This window comes from Dermacentor albipictus, chromosome 4 (assembly GCF_038994185.2).
Source record: "Dermacentor albipictus isolate Rhodes 1998 colony chromosome 4, USDA_Dalb.pri_finalv2, whole genome shotgun sequence".
Lineage (NCBI taxonomy): Eukaryota > Metazoa > Arthropoda > Arachnida > Ixodida > Ixodidae > Dermacentor > Dermacentor albipictus.
The window spans coordinates 17,869,941-17,888,395 of NC_091824.1; the positions used below are offsets into that span (position 1 = coordinate 17,869,941).

The 18,455-nt window shown below is 50.4% G+C and overlaps 1 protein-coding gene across 6 annotated transcripts in view; it reads right to left on the reverse strand.

Moving 5' to 3' along the window:
* Hr3 (Hormone receptor 3) overlaps positions 1 to 18,455 on the reverse strand; it is a 157,164-nt gene that overhangs the window by 98,623 nt on the left and 40,086 nt on the right. For 3 of the 6 annotated variants that reach the window (XM_065450835.1, XM_065450844.1, XM_065450852.1), the window contains exon 2: positions 7,123 to 7,260. The exons of the other annotated variants lie outside the window; for them this stretch is intronic. In XM_065450835.1, coding sequence (XP_065306907.1) covers positions 7,123 to 7,260 — 138 coding nt within the window. The remainder of the gene's footprint in view (positions 1 to 7,122; positions 7,261 to 18,455) is intronic. 6 annotated transcript variants of the gene reach the window in all.

An 18,455-nucleotide genomic window follows, 5' to 3' on the forward strand; every position in this document is an offset into this window, starting at 1 on the left:
ACACACATCTGAGTGTTTTCCTTTGTATGGTGCCCAGTGAAGGGGGTGGCACATAGTTAAACCACGGGTCATGTGATGAACGCCACATATCATGTCTTGCCCAGCTGTGCTTCTTCTTTGAAACCTAAGCAGGGCATCCAAACGGGTGTTTTTCTAATGCACGCTTCTCTCTTTCTACGCCTTTTAATGTGAAACAATTGATTATACACACGCGCAGTATACACGCAGTGCCGCACACGATATGCTGATCCCGGAAATGTCGAATGGCTTGTAGGTTTGCAGCACCTAAAACAGGAAGCATTTAAGGCGACCAACAAAAATAAATACCATCGGTAAGCCCGCAAGTCTGCGCAAGTAAGGGAAGGCGCCAGTGTTACTAAACCTTGCTGCGTAAGAGCAATCGAGACTTGAGCAGTGATTACCACTGGAGCTGTTCACGTCAACTAACGAGAAATTGCAGTGTATTGTGAATAATTAATATGTCATTTGTAAACGTAATTAAACGCCAGGAAGAATACGAGTGTCGCCATATTCGAAGCGAACAAACAGCAGAAAAGAAAGAATTCCACAGCGAGGGAGCAGCGCGGCTCTCGACGCAGTCCATTGAAAAGACTCCTCGGGGGCCGACTTGAGGGGAGTCACGTAACCGGGAGAATAAACGAGCACCTCAAAAGTGTGTCAGGCAACCGGGAGCACGCGGAAGTGCCCACAAGAAGCAGAACAACCGGCCCGGAACAGAGAACGAAGAAGAAAAAAACGACCATCGAAACGGCAAAAGAAAAGCGAGGACCGGCAATGCCAGCGCTGGGAAAACGCTCCACAACGATTTCCAAGAAAGAAATGAAGAAGCGAAGAAAAAGACGGTCGAGTAAGGTATACCGAGAAAACAAAATAAAACAAACGGCGAATGCGTTGATGAACATGCAAGCCAAAAGGAAAAGAGCATCGCGAAAGAGCGGCAGTGGAGCGGCGCTCACTTCCGCCTCGGCCCTGTTCCCTTCCCACGCGGAAGTAAAGCGCGCACGATGACCGCATCGGGCCCACGTGACCGGATCGGGCAGCACCCCTCTCCCGCCAGCGCAACGCATGACGCGAATGCGGGAAGCGCTTGACCCACTGCATGTCGGCTCAGCTGGCGGCCGAGATTCCTCCTCGCCCCCCTCTGGGCAGCGGGCCGGCCAGCACGAACGGGCTTCTTCGTGCGCGAGAGAGGTAGTCACAAAGGCACGCGCAGTACATCTGGTGTAGCGAGAAGGGGTGGTACTGGCGCCGGCAGCGTGGCATCCTCGGACGGCGCGGCGCACATTCGGCGAGCACGTCTCCAAAAAACCCGTCGACATGCCGCACATTGCGAGCGCGGCTGGCGACGCGATCGAGTCGCTATTGTACGAGGGTAATGTTAGCCGGGTTAGTAAACAAGGATTGTGCAAAAGCAGTGCGCCTAGGCTCACCACGAGAGGAGGCTCGATGATCCAGAAAAAGACTCGAGACGGGTGGCCGACTGGCTTCCCGCGGGAGCAGCTAGCTCTCCGTGACGTCATAAATTCCGAGAGGATTACTAGGCGCCCGAAGAGAGACCCCTCCTAGCAAGCCGCGCAAATACGCGTGAAAACAATTTGAAATTTGTAACGTCACTGACGTACGAAAGCTGCGAAATTCACCATATTTACGTTTCGCGCCGATTCACCGTGCCAGCAACCAGCATGTATGCGATATAAAAAAGAAAATAGATCTTTCGACCTCGGGCAGTTTAAGCAGAATTAGCGTTGTTCTTTGGTGTCTCACTATATACAAGAAACGTGAACAAGTTGGAATTTTTCGGGGACGCTGCTTAGCGTTTTATTCTAACGGAATACCAATTTCTTTCATCGCGACTGCGAAACGTAGACTTGCCCACAACTGAAAAGAATTATCAATAAATCCAAGTGACACAATGTTTGGATCGCTTTCCCGGTGCAAGTATAAGCTACAATAGGTGGAACTGAGTATTGTTTGGAACTGCACCACAGTTGGACGCAGCGAAACAGGCATCTGAATGCAACGCACAACTGTAACCATGCATATTAAGTTGTAGCGCTCATTTTGGAAGCCACTCTGGAAGTCAACAGAAGTGCCTCTGCACTGGCTGACACTTGGGGACGCGATGGCACATTGAGGCTTCGCTGCCACGTGGCGCCTTCCTTTAACAGAGGCGACGAACGAAAGCAAATGTCTCGTCTTGATGAGAGCGACCAGGCGTGTGCACATTAACCTCGAGAATGCGGGAAAGAACGGCTCACTAGGCCGCAGATGAACGGCGATGGCTTCGAAAGAAAACATGCCTTCATTCGCAGCGAAATGAAACCGAGAGAGGAGACTGGTATTCTTAAGACGCGAGTTTCAAGCATAAATAAATAAAGAGGAGAAAAAAATTATAAGCGCCGCGAGAACAGAGAAACGGCGCCGGGATAACCGACAAACCGCGTGGACGGGAAGCGAGTAAAAGAGACAGAACGGGCCCGCATAACAGCGCAATGAACCGAGTAAGCTGACGACGCCAACGACGCTCGTAGGAAAGGGGGCGGACAAAGGGACCGTCCGAGAAGCGGCCGCGGAAAATAAAAGAACGCTGGCAAGGGTAGGATGGAAGATTCCTGGCGCGTAGAGTGCTGGAGGCAGCCGCAGAGCGCACAATGGACTGACGGGGGCTCGCTGCGGCGGCGGCGGCGTCGCCCTTGCCACAGGTGTTGCTTTTTTCCGGCCCGTAATGACGCTCGGATGTGGGTTAATGCGGTGGTGTGCCACTGGGGCCTCGCTCAACGCGCGCCCAGCGTCTGCGCTCGCTCGCGAGGCGAAGAAGGGTGCGTCGCTGTGCCGAGCACACGGCGCTCCTTCGGCGCGCGATCGCCCTGCGCGGCCATCATCGAGACGCGGCGGGGAGGGCACACCGCGCAGCCACCGCCAAAGGAATGTCGCGCGGCGATCGGGGTGCGCCTGCCTCCGGGAGGTTCGGTGCGCGCGAGTTCGCCGAATGCGGTAGCAACGCGGAGTCGCCTCGAGTGACGCGCCTCAAAGCTGCAAAGCTCAGAAGTGAATGAAACTCTCGGGCACGCCGCAGTGGGCGGCTGCGTATTATTTTCACAAACTGGCGTTCTTTTACGCGCACCTAAACAGACGAGCGTTCGTGTATTTCACCCCTATCAAATACGGCTGACGCGAAAACTGGAAGGTAAAAAATATCCAGAAAGCAATTCTGCGCAAAATAAGTTTTGTCAGGGTCAAAACATTCTGCATCTGGTGGCACCCTAAAGAATAGGCAGAGAACCAGAAACTAAATTGCTCACGCATAACGATTAGCGTTCCATTTCCCAATTCAAGGCTGCCATGTACAGATTATAAAACATTCCTTGTTCTTTTGCGTTCTACAGAACCTGTAGTCTACAATAGTCGGTCCCGTTATGTACTTGCCATTAGCGTACATTTAAACGCAAAAAGAAGGACACTGATCAGAACACCCATTACATAGTAGTGCGACGCGCCAGTCATGCTGTAGCCGATTTCTAAGTATGATGTAGTCATATATGTAGTACGCTTTGGAGCTCCAACTAAGTCACTGTCACATGGACAGACCAACCTCCAAGCGTAACGACGCAGTCTGGCTAGTTTCGACTCACTGCAATCACGGGATTTAAATCTATGTGATGTAGGTCGGAAAATCAGCATCTAAACCACTAGGTCGTGCCCCGTGGTAGCTCATTAAAAAAAAATTATGCAACGAAGATGAAAAGGGACACTGCGGTGGCAAAATAACCGAATAGAGAGAAAAAGGTATATTAAAGATGAAACCAAAAATCATAAATACAGCTCTTAAGACCTACCGAAGAAGAGAAAGAACTTGTTCACCGAAGGTTAACGCACAAGCGATCCAGAGTTTGAGGGAGCAGGTGGTTCCATGAGATATCCAATCCACTATAGAACCGCTAGAGAGCCTAAAGGGAAAACAGCCAATGTCGGGCACAGGACGACGATGAGGTGTCGCTTAAATGTTGTCTGTACATACACTGGGTCGTGGTAAATGGCGTGGGCAATCTTTTATCTTTTGCGTTTTGCAACTATAGACAAACCTGGCTTTACTTGACAGTTTCGGCAGGCCTTTGGGCAAGAAGCTGCTCCCGGGTCCCCATATTAAGCAGAAAACACCTCCTGTATCCCAGCGATGATGATAGCGGGCGATTTCAGCGCTGACATTTCGATATCGCAAGTCATGCAGCAGGTTGGTCATCTTTACTAAAGATGGACTCAATATAGACACTACCGTCGAATCCGGCTCAGCACAGATGCACAGACGAAGTAGGTGATGCGCATAGCGATACTATACGTAAGCAAATTTAGGTACCGAATGCCGCCTTGAAGCAGTGTCTTGTTAGGAAGTCGTGTGCACCTGGCCGACGGAACACAACGATGACGAATATGTGTCACGCTGTACTCCTTAGCATGTGTCACTTTACACAGCGGCGTCATCTTGTTGCCACCCAACGCTGGTGGTTTGTGTGAACAATGCACTGCACCTCGCAAGCATTGGTAGCTGCAGTTTCCGCATTTACCTCATTTGGTTTAGAAATGGAATAGCCTTAAGAATTATTTTTTCTCTACCGATATAGTCAATACATCTAATACGGACAGATGTTCGGTGCGTGCTTCATACCGCAGGCTTCGGATCGGCCCGCGTCGTGGCCTACCAACGGCTTCGATGAATCTTCGCGCACGCATACGTAGCGTATGCACGGGAGAACAACTTCTGCAGGTACACGTTTACACGCCGTTGCAGACGCGTTACACCTCACAAACTATTCGTCATCCCAGAGCCTATAGAGGGCAGACGGAAGGGTTTAAAGCTATACGTGTCCTTTACGAAATGCATACGCGAGATTCACGATACACATGAGCAGGGTAACGGGTGCGCGCCAGCTTAAGACAAGAAAGCCACCCGCGTGAGCCACCACTCCAGGTCGCACAACCGGCACCGTTAGTTACCCTGGTCATTGCAATTCGTGCTAATTGGTTGCGTCCTGCGGGTGTTGTTCTATATTCCTTTTTGACCTGACTTGCAGGAAAACTGCTTCACGGGCGATCTTAAAGCTAAAGCATGCAGTAGCACGAGTTCCGTTTTTTTTTGTCTCCAGTGTTTTTCCATCGTATATTTTATGATTGCGATATAATGATTTGTAAACTATGCTCTTTGCGCTCGCCTGTGCTTTCAGTATGCTGTTCGAGTCGCTTTTTTTTTTCCTTTTTTGGCTGGAACCCAAGTCCTCATTTAATGCCCGTATTCGGAATGATTAAGTTCAATAAAGTAATGAACATCTGATTTCCATTGCGTATATAACAGTCCTTCGCCAATGGCATCTGAAAGAGAGCTTATATTATATAGGAATGGAAATTTACCTTGACGTTGAGCTGCGGTGAACCTAACAGAAGAAAAGGGGGCGGGATTGCAGAGTAAGTACAATAGCGGCAGTTTTCAGCACCTCCCCCCGCCCCCCCCCCCCCCCCCCCGCCATTTGTGTCGAACCAGTGCAGTCTACCGGTCCTCGCATCAGTGCATCATGAAGAGGACAAAAACAAAAGAAAAAAAAAGCAAGAACGATAATGATTGTCCGCCTCGCTTGCTATCTATAGACTGCGAACTCCCACAGACACGGTCAACACCGCTGCATTATAAAAGTGTGATCGTAAAAATTTCGACCATGACACGCTTGTTATTCGAGAAGCATGATTTCTTTTTCTTTCTTAACTTATACGAGCGTAAGTTCATCGCGTCCTTTCCTTTTTAGCTATGGGTGCGCATATCATGGTTTTCTGGTACCTGGAACCCATACATGAATATCAGACTTACGGGACGCACATTAACTGAGCTATGCACCAGCATGATTTCTTGCTCGAGGACGCTCACAAATCCAAATGCAACGTCCATTCACCTTGGGTGACAAGGTGCTTTGAAAAAACCTCTGAGCGTGACCGTCACGTGGCGGGCGTTAATTTCACTCATTATTCATGTCGCGCTGTAATGTTCTCAATGCTATCTCTGTGCGGGCAGTGTTTTACCAGCGTGCCAGGCTCGATGCTGGCCACCAGCAACGCCTGCGAGGACGCCTCGCGCGCGCACTGTCGTTGATGGGCGCTATCAACTTATACCGAGGATAAAAGGGCCTGCACACAAAAGGGAAACACAGTCTAGCACATGTGATGCTTCAAGACTGATCAAACGCTCATATATGCAGTCGGCGAAACAAACAAACCATCCATGCATAGACGAATGCAGGCACTCGCTTCCAGCAAGCAATCGTACACGTGAACGGAACAGACACAGTCGTGACATGCACACATGCACGGCAAGAGAGTGCGAGAGGCCACCCAGCTTTGCTGCTGACGTCACTTAGTTCTGATGGCTAACCACCACGGCTCGTGCTTCTGACCTCCTCTTAGGCAGGATCACAACATTAAGTATCGCGGCGGCGTGTAGTTGTGCCCGTAAAGTAGGCATGATATTAATGAATCGAGACTATCACGATATGGTACTCCTTGTTTGACAGTTAAGACCGTTAGCGCGTTCTGTCTGCTCACACCGAGTGCGAAGTTGAATGATTTCGTGCCCATTTACAAACGGCACTCACCTACGTGATTATAAAGGAGGTGAACATATTTGGTTCAGGCTCTCAATTCTCCCTTTTTTATCGTGAAGTAATTGGCGTCAAAGACCAACCGTCGAACAGGACTTTTCTTAGCCAGGACTAACTTAGCTTAATTCTACGTGTGACAAATCTGACGCCGGTGTGGGTTTTTTTTTTTTTTTTTAAGCGAAGGCGCCGCAGACGTCGCAGTTTTGACGGCGGAACCAAGCTGGACTGGTTGGTGCGGAGGGGCGGGGGAGGTGGTCGCGGGTTTCTGAGGACTTTTGCTCCCAGGCACAGTCCACAAGCAAGCATGCAAAGTAGCGCACGTCACTGTTTTAGCAGCCAGTCAGTGAAAGAGCAGGAGGGAAGGGGGGACGAGCATGAAACACGTGCACGCCACACAAAGCCGGGCACCGAGAAGCAGCGAAAGCAGAGTCGAGCAGTAGCAGCAGCGTGACTCAGCACTCACTGGGGGGTGATCTCCTCGACTCCCCCCAGGTGGTAATGCCACCACCGACGCCACCACCACCACCACCACCGACACCACCACCAGCGGCACCACCACGGTCGTCGTCCGTGAACCGGCACGACGAAACGGCCGTCCCGGCTAGAAAGACACACAGGGCACCCACCGAAACACCGGTTAGCGCCGTCGGTGGGCACAGCACGCAATGCGATGATCGACACCGATACGGCAGCGTTTCCCAAGCCTAACCATACGGACTCGCTCGGATGAACTGCCAAGCGCGCTTTTGCATTTTTTTTTTTGCTCGGACTTGCTTGGCGGCACCAGGGTTGCCAGCAGCCTTATAGCTGGGCAACGAGTGTCATTGCAAATGATGAGAGCCCTACTTAGGGTTGGTTAGTTCAACAGAATCCCTGCTGCGCTGCAGGGGAAGCGACGAACACAAGGGCGGCGGCACAGAACGGGAGCCTACGGTACACCCGAGTTCCAAAAAAAGATGGGCCACTTGCTATACCGCTTTTGCCTTTTATAGGCACTTTCTTTTGTCAGGCGGTGGCTTGCGTTCGCTTTGTGCCATCCTTTTCGTTGTATTCGCCGCGTCGTCTCTGCTGCTGCAGCGCTGTGTCATTGCACTGGCGAGACTCACGCTCTACTACGAAGTCGAAACCAGGCCCGAGGGCCGAACCTTGCTCCCTTCCGTACATTTTTGTTTGCACCAAGGCGATCATATTTATGGTCTGCTCAACAATATGAACCGACTAGCCCAGCAACATGTACTTCCGTGCACTTGACGTAGCTGCGAAATCCTACAAAAAAAAAAATTGCGCACAGTACTCGATGTAGTTCTGGTAGTTCTTGCAGCGCACGCTCCTGCTCAGGGGAGAAAAATTTCGTTGTTTAGACTTTGAGACTGCTTGTTCATAAACAGCGCAGTTGTGTCACGACTGCGGAAACGTGCGGCAACTTCAGTATGCAGGACGCTTGCTTACACGTGCCGGACTTGAGAGACTCGTCTGCTGTCTACGGCACCTCGACGTCAGCCGGAGGTTTCGTCGTGGCACACACTTTGCAACAGCAGCACCAGCACCAGCCATGTTGCATTGGGAGACGGTCGGTAAGTAGCGCCCTTTCGGAAAGCAGCAGTGGCATCGAGACCTGTACCTCGAGGAGTCCTGCTTACCTTAGGACCACGCTTCTGACAATTTGCACCGTGCCTTTCTTCCACGACTTCTTTCGGTAACTGGCCGAACAGCACTTCGAATAAATTGGAATAATTGCAAGAACGGTGTATAGCGTGGTTGTTGTTAATCGTCACAACTGTCCGGTCTGCCGGCATATCACACGCTATTGCTTAGCTGTGCTAACGGTATACGATGTACTTGTCTCACGGTTAATCCATTGCTATGATACAATAGCGCGCTAAGCGTACATCTTCAGTTTTCGTGAATGCACGGATCGGTGCACAGGCTGAGCGCGACGCGAAGTTTCGCTGAAGTCACAGATCCCTAATCTCTTCCTGGTTCTACTATCCTTAGCCCTGAACCCGGCAAGTTTGATTGGCAAGTCGTAAAGACAGTATCAACATCTCAAGTCGATAATTCTTTATCGACATTCTAGTGCACAATGCGCGGCTTTTCCAACAAGACATCGTGACATTCACAGCTACCGGACGTCCTTGCCTAGCGATTATAGTCGATGCGCCAGTGTTCAAGGGGGCCGACAAAGACCCACGGCGACTCGGATTCGCGCGGCGCCCGTTCATTCCGCATTGTGCTCATCATTCTTCAACGCCTCACAATGTGCTGAGCACGAATGTATCGCTAAGGCGCTGCCCGTGTAGAGCGATATTTCTTATTACTCGAGCGAAGTTTAAATGTACTGATTGGATGCGCGTTCACGGGACAGCATAAACTTTGCAGTTTCTCTACTACACCGTAGATCTGGCTCATGGCTTGGAGTGAGTTTTGCGCTCGTCCTATAATTCTCATGGCCCGTTAACTGTACATTTTTCACCAATCGCCATTCATCAGTTCCTCACGTTTAACAGCGCTCAGTTAAAGCGCATGTTGCTGCACGTGTTGCATGTGTGTTTGTAATCGCAATCGATGCGGACCCTCCCGAAGCACGTTGCTACCAACTGGCTTAAACCATTTATTCATCCCGTACGATGCACAACATTGAATCGTTGCGAATTCCAACGAGAATCTGAAAAAAGAAAGACCGCGATCTCCCCCCGTCGACACTGCAGTGGCGCCGCTCTTGGCGCTACACACGCCGGTCAGAGGAGTCTCCGGAGGTTTGGGAAACGCTGCCTTGCCAGAAACAAATAGACCACACACTTTCTTCGCAAAGCAATTCAGGAACGTCAACCAATCAAGGAATGCATTCATTGCTAACGAGAGCTAATGTTTCATTTATGCATCTATACCCATGCTCAACTCCCTGTGCACACATAAAGCGCTTATTAAATCGCAATTTAAATTTCAACAGCGAGTTCGATGGCAAACATCGCCAGACAGTTCTCGCTAGGACAAAAACACCGTGTTTCTCAGCGAAATCAAAAGGGACAAAAAGTAGTTTATCCCCAATAAAGGTTCTTTGTCAGTGTGCTCCTACTTACCATTGTCATAAACATGAGGGAGTCTATCACACATAAAGGCCAACTGCATCAATATTTCGTTTGACTAAATTGGTTACGTATGAGTAGTATATGCGGCTGAAACATATCGTGTGGCATGCACGACTCGTGATTGTACGTGTTATCTTATTAGCAACCTCTAAATAGCGGCGAAGCGGACGACGCCTGCACCTGTTGGATTGCGGCTATAGTTCTGGGACGTCGCATCCGAGAATTTCGCAGCGCGCCGCGGGCAGCCGCGGACGCCACCTAATCTCGGAGGTCATGCCGAAAAGCCGCGCGTTCTAGGTCAACAGTCGCTTCCGGCGAGCGCTAATGGTGGCGTCATTTCTCTTTTTCTTTTAATTTCGGTATCGAAAACAGCGTTTTCTTGCGAGCTTTTCATGGCTCTCCTATACTCGCATTTCAAACGTCAAATTTTGCACGGATGCTCCGGTATACGTGCACTATGTTAAACTAGTCATTTTACGCGGTCCAAAATTTGGTTGCAGTTGGCCTACGAGCGAATCTCTCCGAGCCGGTCAAGCGTGTTGGTCGAGTGCCAGTCGGTGGGCCACCGACGCCGGCGTGGCTCGGTCGGTCGGCAGGCGTGAGGGGGAGCAAGGCTTCCGCGGAACCGGTGGCGCCTGCCTGTCGCGATGGGCCTCGTTCGCCACACCGTTGCTGAGCTGTGGCCGCGAGCTCGTGCCCCATGCTGCAGCACTTCCTCGGCTCGCGCCACAAGCCATTCAAAAAAATCGCGGCTGGGCTAGGTGGGTACGGGCTACTAGAAACGTACTCGTGGGAGACAGCCGGATGCGCGTCTCCTGTCCTCACCATGCCGTGTCCCATTGCTGCGTTGATACTGTATTTTCTAAAACTCGAGTATCCTAATGAATCTAAGCAGACACACGCCCTTTCCCACCTTTGTAGCCAGGACAACAGAGTATGGCAAACACGTTAATGCCGATGTTTTGTTAGCTCACAAACTTAAGCACCACTTCTGACTTTCGACATTTGGGCATAATGGGTAGGAAAACATGAGTGCGAGGTATGTTTAGATTCAAGTAATTATAGGGTCCAAGTGAGAGGCACGCGCCACGTGGCAAAGTAGCACCTAGTGAAGCCACAAGGCTCGCGCGCCCATTTTCAATATGTGCCCTCGTATACCGGCTACGAGCAAGAATCATACAGTGCCGGCTTCGTACTATGTTATATGTATACACTACTGCTACCGAATAGCACGAAGTCTCCACAATGGCCAGCTGTATTCTAAACGGGCTTCAGTCAAGCTGCCCTTTTTAGCTATTCTCTCTCTCTCCTCGCTCGCTTTAATTCTCTCGCCTGGACGGGTACACGCTATACGTTAAAGTATATATATAAAGCTAGACGATAATGCATGTTGTTACAAGCGCATACTGACGCCTCGCTTGCGGGCGTCGCCTTGCGGTTGATATTGATTTAGATTTGAATAACGACTCTCGGAACTTAAGGACGCCACCTTCTTTATGGAGGCATAATATCAGTAGCTTATTTCGTGCCGCCCCCACGGCCAAGAGTTCTCTTTCCGTCTGTTTCTCCTCCTTCATCAGGTGAGAAAGAAAATTGTAATACAATAAAAGACAGGAATCAAATCACGGGCGTTTAAAAACGTCATTCTTTCAAGAGATAACGACAGGTGTCGCTATCAACATGTAACGAACGCATGAAATGGTCTAGAGAGAGAAAACCTGGCTGACTGTTGTGAACATCGACAAGTACTGTTCTGCCACATTACAAATACTCCGATTTATCATTTAAAACCACCTCTGTGCAAGTATGGAGAAGAGGATTTTTTTTTTTCGAAATGCCAATGGATCGCAAAAATATAAATTTGTTTCAATTTGCGCACAGCAAACTTCTCCGGAAATATTATTCAGCTTAGTACGACAGTGTCTCTATTCATGTCTTTTTTTATGTTGGCTTCACTAGCGTGCAAGAAAAAGGAAAGCTCGCGACCAGTGGTCGCAATGCTAAAAATGTGAGGAGTCAAAAGAGAGCAATTAAGAGGCATGTGGCCCGTATGACAAGTCAAGAGCCAGTGGACCTTTCGGAAGGGCGCTGACTCTTGCACTTAGACATGCACATCAAGTAACTCCTATCTACAAACGTATTACAAGTCTAATGGCATAACTGTTTTTTGTACTCTGCAAGAAACACTCGTATTATAAGATTATATTTAAAATTTTGACAACGAACCTGGTTAGAGCCTTCTGCGGCGACGAGTCAAGTCCTCACGAAGTACAATTTCGGCCAATAACGAACAGCTAATCCCAATTCCTGCAAATGTTTGCAAGCCATAACCTCGCATTTCTGCTTTGCTGTGTAGAGTTGTGGAGCTGAATAACTTGCCTCAGTGGCATTGTTTTGTTATTATTTAGACGCAGTAATAGAGAACATAACGAGCTTGAATCCAAATTTCGCGGACATTTGTTCACTTTGATACACCGTGAAAAGTCGTGTTCAATAGGAGCTGCAACAAGGTGCCCCTGGTCGAAGTAGCCTTGAAGACTGCACGGCTGCGCTGTTATACGAAAGACTAGAACCACTAACTGGAACGGTGTTAGGTGTTATAACATCACCAGAGTGAGGTTATATGAGACGCTCGGGCGGAGCAATTGCCGGCCTTGATCACCATGCTAAACCCACCTGTTGCTGCACCACCACCACCACCACCACCACCACCACCACCACCACCACCACCACCACCACCACCACCACCACCGCCACCGCCACCGGTGTTACGTGCTCAAATTTCTTGCATTTCGGCCACGGCGCGCAGTCTTGGAACCCGTTCACCATGGGCTCCGTGTTGCTCATGTCGAACGCGACAGTAAATTATGAAGGTCGGCGAAGGCGCCCATTAAATTCCTCAGAACGCGTGATTCAGAGTAACGCCACGCACTGTCCGTAACGCTGTGGCGAAAGAACGGTTGATGCTGCCGTCAAAAAAAGAAATGAGTGGACCGCGGCCAGATAGATGCGGGCTGACCTAGAGGGCGCCAACAATATTCCAGCGACCTTTAAGTCTTTCGTGACGCGACAGCGGTCCATCGGGCGCTGCTAGGTCATCTTCGGCTGCCTCATCGGGGCCCTCAGACAGGGATGACGATGGGGCGCCGATATTGCGAGCAGCTAGGCTTATCTCGGCTGGCACGTTCGTGTCGCCGGAGCCAACGACTCGGAAACGAGCCGCGCACCGGGAATACGGAAACCGCCCGGGCTAAATGGCAACGATTGGTCGGGACGATAGGGGGAGGGGCGCCGCGGCGAGACGAACGGCATACGGAGCGATGCGATCGGCAGCGCTGGCACAGTTGCCGCTCGGGGAGGAGGCTTAGCGCAGTCGAGGACCAGTCGCCGGTGGCGCTTCGGCCGGCTTGCCCGCGCGCACGGTGGCTTGGAAAAGGTTCGTCCGAGGCGACGCGCACCACGCCGGGTGCCAGCCGGGCGATACGGACTTGGCAAGCGGGCCCGTCTGCACGGGCGGAAAGGAGGCGAATAGAGACGCTATCTATCATGGCCACGCGATCTGCTGCCGGCCCGAGCACGAGTTTGCTTCGCTCGGTGCAGACTCGGGCATTGCAGATAAGGGAGCGGGTTCTCTCTCAGAGCCTCGCATTCTCTCCGAATCGCAAGCGGAACCGGCTTTCCTCGCTTTCAGACAGTTGGTCACTGCGTAAACAACACGCCAGGCACTACTCCTGCGCCGGCGATTACGTAACGAGGAGAGCGAATTGAGCCACGTTGTGCCCCTTGGCGACCCATAAATTACAACAAACGGAACCCGGCACGAAGCTATGTCGAACACGTAACAACGTACGGCCCGATTGCCGTTTTCGCTGCTATGTTAGTGCGAACAAGAACGTCGGAGGAAAAAAAAAGAAGAAAGAAAATGACAGGCAGAAAACGCATGTGCATTAGGTATAGAGGGGAAAAAAAACGAAAAGAAAAAAATCTACTTTGACGTTTTTGTCACACCACGTCCACAAAACGCAATTACGAGATTCCTGCGCGGTAATTTACATTCCTTATATTTCAGATTATTGGAGTGGCCACCCTGGTGCAGTACTTGGCCACAACCTCCTATACGAATACAACAATCAAGTTTGCAGGGACAACATGGCCACAATTGGCACATGACCAGGGTAGTTGGACAGGTATGGGAGAAGCCTTCGCCCTGCAGCGGGCGTAGCCAGGATGATGATGATGATGATGATGATGATGACGACGATGATGATGATGTTTCAGATGCCCTTCTAACGCCTTAACCATTTCCTACAGATTTAAAAACCACTAGTTTCCCAGCAAGCACGACGACCACATTAACAAATCATGCCGTCGCCATTCCTGCGAAAGTGCAACGATAGAGGGGAGCACTTGAAACGCGTATTCACCCTTAACAGTGTCAAAGTCGAAGCCATGCCATAATGGACACAACCTAGAGGCATCAAAGCAGACACGGCAACAGAACAGCGCTGCCCGGTGATGAGCTGTGAGAAAAATATTCACTATTTCATCCAACAATGCATATATATATGAAGCAGCGAGGATGAATGACTGGGGTCAAAATGACAAAAAAACGTCACGCTGCGTTCAATAGCTACACCCTATTGTCCATTACGGAAGCACAGTTCTTAAGTTGCACCATCTAAAACGGGAAACAAGGAAGCTCATTGCTCACGAAAAGAGATAAGAGTACCGGTACGAGGAGGAGGAGGAGGAGATAGAGGGCGGACCCCGAAAAGAAGTGAGTCTTGCGAAAGCTTGCGTTCGTGAGCGATAAGCAGGCGAACGTATGTATGTTTTGCAAGAGGATGGAAGATGACCCAAAAATACGGAAGCCGCGGAACATCAACAGCCGATGCACATCGGAGGTAGTCAGTGACATAAGCCTCGAATCTGATGGCGTTCTCGTTTTTGCTTTTCTCAGTGGTACTGATTAATAAATGCAAATGGCACCCAACATACCTGCTGAAAAGGAACACGCACCGTTGCGAAGACGGCACGGCGTACATATAATGCCACTGACAGGTGGAAGCGCCCGACAGATGAACGTGAAGTGGAGTCATTCCCTAAATCGAGTCACGATGATGATCATCTTAAGATGAAGACCTCTCCCAGGGATTTCCAATGACTTTAGTTTTCCGTAATGTGACCCCTTCCCGTACTTACAGATTTCATAATCTCATCACAACAGCTAATAGTGCCGCGTCTCCCTTCCCTTGGCGCTTATTCTGTTAGGCCTCCGCTTACATACTATGCACATTAGCAAACCAGTCAAAGTGCGCTTTTTCTGTCTAAACAACACTATCAGATAAAACCATTTGTTAAGTCATACCGTCGCCCGTCTCTCAACGTTACGTCTACCAATTTTTGTTGCACTGCTTGTTGCACGGTGCTTAGCTTCTTTTGAAACTTCTTGGTTTAGCTCCAAATTTCCGCGCCAAAATTCTGGCTTCTACAAAAAGATGAACGAGCTTCGGATTTCACGGGAGGCGCCCTACCCAAGCCTTCGTTCAGGAAGCAATTACACAAATATTTATTTTTTTCCCATCAGCTGCGTTAGCTGGAGCATGGCATGGACAGGGACACACAGGGACGCTTGTACCTAGCCTGGTTGTTATCCTTACTACACAGTAAACCGCTTGTCCTGTTTCCTGAATAGTCGCGAAGAGGATTTTTAGTAACGACTTAATTAATGGCTTAGCAGCTTTCATTTGCGCAACTTCATTCACGGCCAGCTGCTCGTCACTCCTGCTTTGTCTACGCCGCAGCGAGCTTCCGCAAGCGCCTGTTCTTCTCGCGGCCCGTCGGCCGCCCCGATGCCCGCAGCCACCAGGGGGCAGGTCGTGGGAAACGAAAGAAGACGGCGCGGAAGAAGAGCGTCCCTTAATGTTCCGCCTGTTTGGATGAGAGAGAACCGTCTCCGTCGACGCCAACTAAAAGCAATAGCAGCAGCAGCAGCAACAGCTTTACTCCGCGCAATGTTCCAAATTACGGAGAGAGGGAAACGGACCGTTTCGCGGCGAGCCTCTTTTTCGGCAACAGCGCGCTCTCTCGCGCCATGCACCATCTCTCGATAAACAGGCGCAAGGCACCACCCTCGCGCACTCGTCGGCTTGGCCAGGACTCGAAGGTTCGCCCAACTCTCCCCCCCCCCCTTCCCTCCCCCACCGATCTCCGACACTCCTCCGGCGCATCTCTGCGGCCTCCGACTTCCTCGTCCCACAGCACTACATTTTCGCCCTCGCCATGCGTGATGATGTATCCCCGTGCCTTTGGCCTTTCTTTTTTCTTTTTTTGGCCCCACCGGTACAGGCGACGTGGGGATGATGCCGCTACGCCGCCCGAACCGTGAACGTTCTTACGGATCGCCTCTCCCTTCTCCTGAGCCAACCACTGCCGTTTATTCTATTTTTGTTTTTTGCCATTTCTCACTAGAACGAGAGACGCCAAACGCTTCCAACATTCGGTCGCCGTACCTCGACAGCTTTCTCTTTGCATCCGCGCAGCGCCTAAGATCGCCGCCCAAAAGTTGCGTCGACGTGCACCGGCCCTCGCTCGCTGTTCGCGCTCTGCCTGCCCGCACGCACGCTCCTTCCCCCGCGCATGTGGTCGCGCCGCGATGCTCGGGCGCGGCCGAGCCCTCGAAAGAATGCCGGCCCGGCAACTTCCGGGCGACGGAGCTCCGGCTCACACGCGGCGGCGTCGCGGGCGATAAAACAAAATTCGACGCCGTCGTCGGAGCCAAGGCGGGAAAGACGGCTGCCGCCGGAGGGAGAAACAGATGCCGCCGAGGGAGGGGACGAGCGGCGCGGCTGCCGAATGAGCGCGCAAGGCCGAAGGCGGCGGCGTTCGGCGTTCACGACGCGGCGCGCAAAGGAGCGGAAGCCTCGACTCCGAGTTCACGAGATGCGAGGACTTCGAAATTCGCGCCAGAACCGGCCATTGCTTGTGCGAAATAATTCGTTTTTCGGACGCTGCAGAGCCTTGGAATTACCTCCCAATCACGCTGTCGCCTGCCCTCCGCGACGGGGGCAACGAAAACGGCCATTTCGTGTAAGTTTATATTTAGAAAGCAAGAAAACGCGAAAAAAATATTCAGACTTAGATGCGAGCATGAACCGCTTCTTAATTCGTCACGAATTTACGCGAACGATGCCCACTCGGGTCAGCTGCCACCACTACAGAATACAGAATACAGGAATACAGAAGTTTGGGCAGCGATTCAAAGCTAGTAACCTCCGTGTGCATGCAGCAACCCGGTATTCAGAATCTGAACAACGCTCGCCGCTCCTGCTACCAGAATGCCGTAATTATGCCGCAACTATACGGGGCGGACAATAAATGCCACGCTCACGCACCACACCGAAAAAAAAAAAAACTTCGCAAGGCTCTATAGGTGACATCGTCAGTGTATATTTCGTCCATACGTGAGTGAATTAGTCGATTTATGAGCTGAAGTAACGCATGTTGTTGGGCTAGTCGGTTAATAGAATCAGCAAAATTTTAAACTGCGCGAAGAAGACGAGAGGTGAATGGAAACACAGACGCACACACAAAGCACAGAGTGTGTGCGTGTGTTTCTATTCACGTCTTATCGTCTTCGTGTAGTCTCAAATTTCGCTGTACATATGATCAATTAGCTAAGAACGGCGGAGAGTCACCAATCAAACGCGGCGGCGTCACCGGCAATCAAACAAAACTCGGCAGCAGCTACCAACAAACAGCATTTGAAAGTGAAATACAATTTCTGACAGCTTAATGCCCACGTTTCTAGGTTCAGCTATTTTCTCGTGAGGCGTTATCGAACATGGCGTCAGGCCAGTCAACTTCTTTTTGGGGCATGACTATTTCTAGAAAGAATATTCCGAGAACATTCACATTTGTCATGGGTGTGTCACGTACAGTCAACCACAATATTTTACAGAACACGAGATCTGAGGAAAAAGCTGTATATATGCGCAGGCTCACAACACCTGCCTAGCATTCGCATTTACAGCCTCTACTTGTATATGTGAACAACACTGTGGTGTTCGGTTTTGCTGACTATTGTTACAGACTGCTCGGAAATTGAACGTTTTTCTGAGATCCCCTGGTCCGAAAACGTTTGTGGTTGACTGCACGTTCGGAAAGCAGCCCGTACATCAGTGCTTCGAAAAATGCGCACACTTTTTTTTTTTTAAACTCGTGAAAACATCAAGCACGATACACCCGAACGTCAATGAACAAGGTTTGCGTGATGATAGTGAAATGTTATACCAAGGGTGCCGTGCCACCGCAGGCCTTTTGCGCATCAGCATTACCTGGGAAACTGAAATTGTAAATGCCGAACACTAACTCAGGATAATTCCGCATGACGTAGAAGACGACAAACACAAAAAATGAGTCAGACTTTCTTTTTTTTTTAAATTCTGTAATGGCGTCCAGCAAGGCGGTGTGATGGAGAATACCTTTACAAGCTGTTATGGTCCAAGAGCCTAGCAACCAAATTCTAAGCTCCACGTGTAAGGAAGGTCGCATACGAGTGAGGAAAATGTGCAGCAACGTTAAGACTAGGCCAGAGTACAGAGAGTGCAGCGTTCCCAGTTTAAGGCGAAAAACATTGAAAAAGGTATGACAGGTCCGTTTTCAGAAATATTGTTTTAATAAAAAAAAAATTAGAATCTGTCTTCAA